The 5,933-nt window shown below is 43.2% G+C and overlaps 1 protein-coding gene across 1 annotated transcript in view; it reads right to left on the bottom strand.

Annotated features, from left to right (window-relative positions):
• The window catches only part of atrn (attractin), a 280,476-nt gene that overhangs the window by 212,769 nt on the left and 61,774 nt on the right, over window positions 1-5,933 (bottom strand). The window contains exon 12 of the mRNA XM_037695258.1: window positions 377-597. Within this exon, the coding sequence (XP_037551186.1) occupies window positions 377-597 (221 nt within the window). The remainder of the gene's footprint in view (window positions 1-376; window positions 598-5,933) is intronic.

Here is a 5,933-nt window from a genome sequence, read left to right as displayed (position 1 = left end):
CCTGTCAGAGCGCGTGTCACAGCGCCTGTCAGAGCGCCTGTCAGAGCACGTGTCACAGCGCCTGTCAGAGCGCATGTCAGAGCACCTGTCAGAGCGCCTGTCAGAGAGCGCCTGTCAGAGCGCCTGTCAGAGCGCCTGTCAGAGCGCCTGTCAGAGCACACCACAGCTACAGTGCTGCAGTCAGTGAGAGCTTTTAAAGCTGTTTTGATGGACTGTGGTGGAATGTTTCATTAAATACTGGTGTCTTGTTAAACTCCTGTTCACAAACTTCTCAGGTGACAAATTATTCTGGTTGTGTAAGCATCATATCTCTTTAGATTACGTAAAAAAAAGAAGAACTAACATGCAGCATTTCACTGAAGATTACATCACCTACTTGATCTTGTGTTACAGTAGGCTGGAAGCTGCTGCTGTTCGAAGCCGGTACTGCTCTCCCAAGGCAGGCAGCTCCCCTGGGTGCTGTTCCACATGCAGTGGATCCCAGGTCCAGCATGACTGCAGGACTCAGGGCTGGAAAAGGCTGAGCAACTGGGCAAGGTGTACATCAAGATATCGTCCAGCAGCAGGCTATTGAAGCCACCAAACAAATACATTGCACTGTGACAAAAAGAGAAGAAAGGCATTATTCAAGATGAGAAGTAAAGTGTGTGAAAAGAGGTAAAGGACAAAGAGAGAGAGAGACAAGCTCTCATTTCTTTCATACAAACCTGCCCAGCTGTGCGCTTCATTTTTCTATGGCTTACACTTTCCCTGACAAGTTTATCTGATGGTGCGTATGAAGACTGACCTAATGGCCCTTATGCATTGTGAGGTCCAACCCGGCCTGGACTGGCCCGACCCAGGTTCCACCCCGGTTTAAGTGTTGGCACTGGGGAGTCTGGCCCAGTTCCAGCTCGATTTCTGGAACTCAGAGACCTGAGGTTCCTTTCAGGTTGGGCAGGTACTGCAGATTTGACGTCAGTAGACTGTTGGGGGGGTATCATATTACAGATGAGTCATTCTTACAGTGACTGCTCCTTTCGACCATTACCTTCAGCTACTTGCTTGTGACTCGTTGTGTGATGAAGAGAGCTCTTATTCTTTAGAAATAATGGCAACACAAAAATACTACCATTGCCCAGGACAAACAACGAGGTGCAGTTATTGCTGAGCTGACATTCAAGCAGTCTTGCTAAGATGATCCCGCCTTTACCAAGGCGGCAAAACCAGAGCCGGGGGGAAACCAGGGCTGGGCCGACAGTGCCCAGTCCAGACCAGACTGGGCTTTACAATGCATGAGGCATTAGAGACAGCCTCTGTGTGACTTGATGTCAAGTCCTGACGTTAATGAGCATCCTTTCTCTCTGGCCTTTGTTCAGCGGCTCTGATTTTTTTGCATGTGCACACGTCATTTGATCATTTGAACATCTTTTTACAAAGAACAATTGATTGAACTGAGATTTGGACAATAAAGAGCCATTACAAGTTTTATTTTTTTCCTCCTCGTAATATCTTCATGTTTTCTCCTCAACCACAGATACAATCGCTCCTCCTTTGCTTTTTCACTGAGACAAAAGAAAACAGGCAAAAGGGAGGGGGGGTCCTAATTCACAACAAAATGTATTATGGCCCTGACGATGTACATAATCACGTGTGGCATACATGTCGACATTTGTGCGTGATAATGTCACTGTCATTCAAAATCAACTGGCTCTATGAAGCAAACAGATCTTCAAGATCCGGTTCCTTTCAAAGAGCCGTGGATCTCATCTCTATACACGTGTTGATGATGACCACCAGGCAGGGAGCATGAGAGGTTTGTTCATGTTCCATGAACAGACTTGTCTGATGTTGACAATTTGATGAACCCATAAACACAGTGGTGCTTCAAAGTTTGTGAATCCTTAATAAACTTCATAATTTCTGCATAAATATGATCTAAAGCATCATCAGAGTTTCACACAAGTCCTAAAAGTAGATAAAGTTAAACAAATGAAGCAAAAATATTATATTTGGTCATTTATTTATTGAGGAGAATGATCAAAAATATTACATATTTGTGAGTGGTAAAAGTATTTTAAACTTTGCTTTCAGCATCTGGTGTGACCCCCCACCCCCACCCCCACCCCCCGTGCAGCAATAACTACAACTAAATATTTCTGGTAACTGTTGATCAGTCCTGCACACCTTGAAGAAATGTTATGGCAAGAAGACCTGGTCCAGATGCAGCAAAACAGGCATAAACCATGATACTACCACCACCATGTTTCACAGATGGGATAAGGTTCTTCTGCAGGAATTCAGAGTTCTCCTTTCTCCAAACAGAACTCTTTTCATTTAAACCAAAAAGTTCTATTTTGGTCTCATCCATCCACAAAACATTCTTCTAACAGTCTTCTGGTTTGTCCTCACGATTTTTATCAAACTTCAGACGAGCAGCCATGTTTGTTTGGAGAGCAGTGTCTTTCTCCTTCAACCTGCCATGACACCATTATTGTTCAGTGTCTCCTGATGGTGGACTCATGAACATCAACATCAGTCAATGTGAGAGAGACCTCCAGGTGTTAGAAGTTACTCTGGGATCCTTTGTGACCTCGCTGACCACACCTCGCTCTTGGAGTGCTCTTTGGTGGTCCACCACTCCTGGGGAGGGGAACAATGGTCTTGAATTCCCTCCATTTGCACACATCAGTGTGACTGTGGATTGGTGGAGTCCAAACTCTTTACAGATGTTTTGTAACAATTTCCAGCCTGATGAGCATCGATAACTCTTTTTCTGAGCTCCTCAGGAATCTCCTTTGTTCCTGCCATGATCCACTTCCACAAACACGTTGTGAAGATCAGACTTTGATAGATCCTGTTCTTTAAATCAAACAGGGTTAGAGTTGCATTCGGGCCTAAATAATCCGACCAGACACAAACCCGTATAATTTTATTCCAGCCCGACTCAAAACCGAGCAATTAACTGTGATTACAGGCCCAGATTATGGCAAGCCGATTGTGTCATTTATAGCCACTTTTACCTGTTACATGATGCAATGGCATGCCATACTACTCGAGTGCCATTTAGCAGCTGAAAATGGTAGTGTTCAATATTTTCAGTCAGAATTAAGGAAAACGGTCATATCTCAGCCAAAAATTGGTTTATAAATATGGAAAAAAATCCATAAATATATCGCTTCAGTGTATAAGTCGCAGGGCATGCAAATTATGCAAAAAAAACTGACTTATAGGACAGAAAATACGGTATGTAGAAAACCAGAGGTGGGAAAGTAGATATGTCTCGTTGATATGACATAAAAAAAACAATTCTAACTCCAGGCTCACATTTACCCGGTATGTCTGTGTGTTTCCAATTTCACTCCCTCTGATTTAATATTTTCTCCAAGTGCATTTTGTAGATACAATATGTTCTAGACTATATTATTTGATTTTCTGAAATGTATTTGATTATAAGGAGTTACTGTCCTAAATGTGACCAGTTAAAAGCTTAAACTTCTGATGGCACACGAGGAGCAGACACATCTGAAGCACTGACTCAAACACAGCTGGGGATTCATCTTAATATTTCATGAGTTCTCTGCAACAGAATGTATAATTTAATGTGGCTCTGTTTTGCACTGCTGGCAGTGCAGGTGATACTTGATGAGTCATGGCATGACAATGTCCATCTCAATATATTTAGAACACTGACGTAATGTCACATATAGATGAGAAAAAAAATCATGCCTGTTCTTTTACTGTAGGCTGTTCCCTCTTCAGGGGGTCGCCACAGCGAGTCATCCTGCTCCATCTCACTCTGTCCTCAAGTCAGCTACCTCCATGTCCTAAAACTGACTCCATACATTTCCTCTTGGTCTTTTTTCTAGCAGCTGCATTTCTAACAGCCTTCTACTAATAAACCCACTGTCCCTCCTTTGGACATCTTGCACCTCCTCCCAGCCCTCAAACCTGTGTTGAACTTCTGATGATCTCATACCTGATCTTCTCCATCCTTGTCTCTCCTAAGGAGAACCTCAACATCTTCATTTCTGACACTTCCAGTTCTGTCTCCTGTCTTTTTGTCCATGTATCTGTCTCCAGACCATACAACAGAGCTGGTCTCACCACTGTCTTGTAAACTTTTCCTTTGACCTTTGTTGACACCCTTTTGTCTCAAATCACTCCTGAAACTTTTCTCCATCACTCCATCCTGCCTGGACTCTCTTCTTCACCTCTTTACCACACTCCCCATTTTCCTGGACAGTGGACCCCAAGTACTTGAAGTCCTGCACCTCATAGCCTCCTGCTTATTCACACACGTGTTCTGTCTTACTATAGCAGACTTTCTATCATTCCTCTTCTTTCAAGTCCATACCTCCACCTCTCCAAGTTCTCTTCAGAATCAGAATAAGCTTTATTATCATTGCATAGAGATACAACAAGAACATGTACATGCAGTCGTCTGAAAGATGGATGGAGTGCACGAAGCTGCTGCTCTAAGCACGGCCTCTCTTATCCTTATCAGAATAATAATCTTAGATAGGAAAAGGGGGAGAAACATGAGGGTAGAGAGTGGTATTACAAAAATAGATCTTTCACATCTTGTCTATCAGGACACGATTTGAGACATCAAAAAAACTCTACCAGAAAGCACATCAGCTGCCACTCTCCCCAAGAATCCCCACAGTGTGCGTCTCAGCTGGACACGCAGGTTCTCCAGGACCTTGTCGCTTTGATGAAAAAAAATCTTATCAATAAAGTTGAACGTCCAGGATACCAGATCCATAATCTTCTTAATTTACGTTCGGGAGATGTGAACCAGGCACTTCAGACACACATGGAGCATCCATCTGTTCCTTGTTCTCACCACAAATCACAATGTCATCTGCAAACATCATAGTCCATGGGGATTCCTGCCTGACCTCATCTGTTAGTCGGTCCATCACCAGAGCAAACAAGAAGGGGCTCAGAGCTGATCCTTGATGCACTCCCACCTCCACCTTGAAGCTATCTGTCACTCCTACAGCACATCTCACGACTGTCCTGTTGTCCTCATACATGTCCTGTACCAGTCTTAACATTCTCTGCTACTTCAGATTTCCTTGTAAAACAAGTTAGCTCCTCCCTCGGCACTCTGTCAGATGCTTTTTCTAAATCCACAAAGACACAATGGAGTTCTTTCTGACCCTCTCTGTACTTCTCCATCAGCATCCTCAAAGCAAAGATGGTGTGGTGGCTCTTCTTGCTTCATCATAAGCTCCAAAAGGTTTGAGCCAGAATAGCCTTGTGGAGGAGGTTCTCGACGCACAACAAAATATAGAAGCACTCGCGGAGAGATTTCTTGTTTCAAAAGTTCGGCATTTAATTTCCTTGTTGAATTTAACAAAAATATTCTCCCAGTTGACTTCTTACAAATCTCAAAATTTAAACAATTTGTGTGTGGTAAAGAAAACTGTTTCACGTCTCTCTCCTTCACTGCAAAAAACAACAATCAGCCCAGCTGAATTCACTGTTTTAATCACTGCCTCAGCTGGTCCCACCAGGGGGAGCCATAAACAACTAAATAAGAAGAAACAATAGTTCTTCTGCAATCTGTGATATTTAACGTAGTTTTAAATCAATATTCATCATTTAGCAAATAATTAATTCATTCAATACTTAATGGGCTCCAACAGATGGCATCTGTGGTGCTCTCTCTTGACATGAAACCACACTGCTGCTCACAAATAGTCATGTGTTGTGTCAGTCTATCATCCACAAATCTTTCCCAGATCTTCATCTAATGGAAGGGTGGAGACAGAGACACGTTTGTGTTGCATGCTAGCCTTGTGCTACGTTATTTTCTCTACCAGGGGTGGACGACACAAGGACACGTCTGTGTTGCATGGTAGATCAGCGTTACGTCAGTAGCATTGCTAGTGTGTCTGTATTGCACATAGACAGTTTACTTCTATGTGTGTGCCAATGGGGGG

The sequence above is a fragment of the Nematolebias whitei genome, chromosome 21, assembly GCF_014905685.2.
Source record: "Nematolebias whitei isolate Nwh7 chromosome 21, NemWhi1, whole genome shotgun sequence".
Taxonomy (NCBI): Eukaryota; Metazoa; Chordata; class Actinopteri; order Cyprinodontiformes; family Rivulidae; genus Nematolebias; species Nematolebias whitei.
Note: the sequence above shows the minus strand (reverse complement) of the source record. Positions and strands in the feature narration are given on the sequence as shown.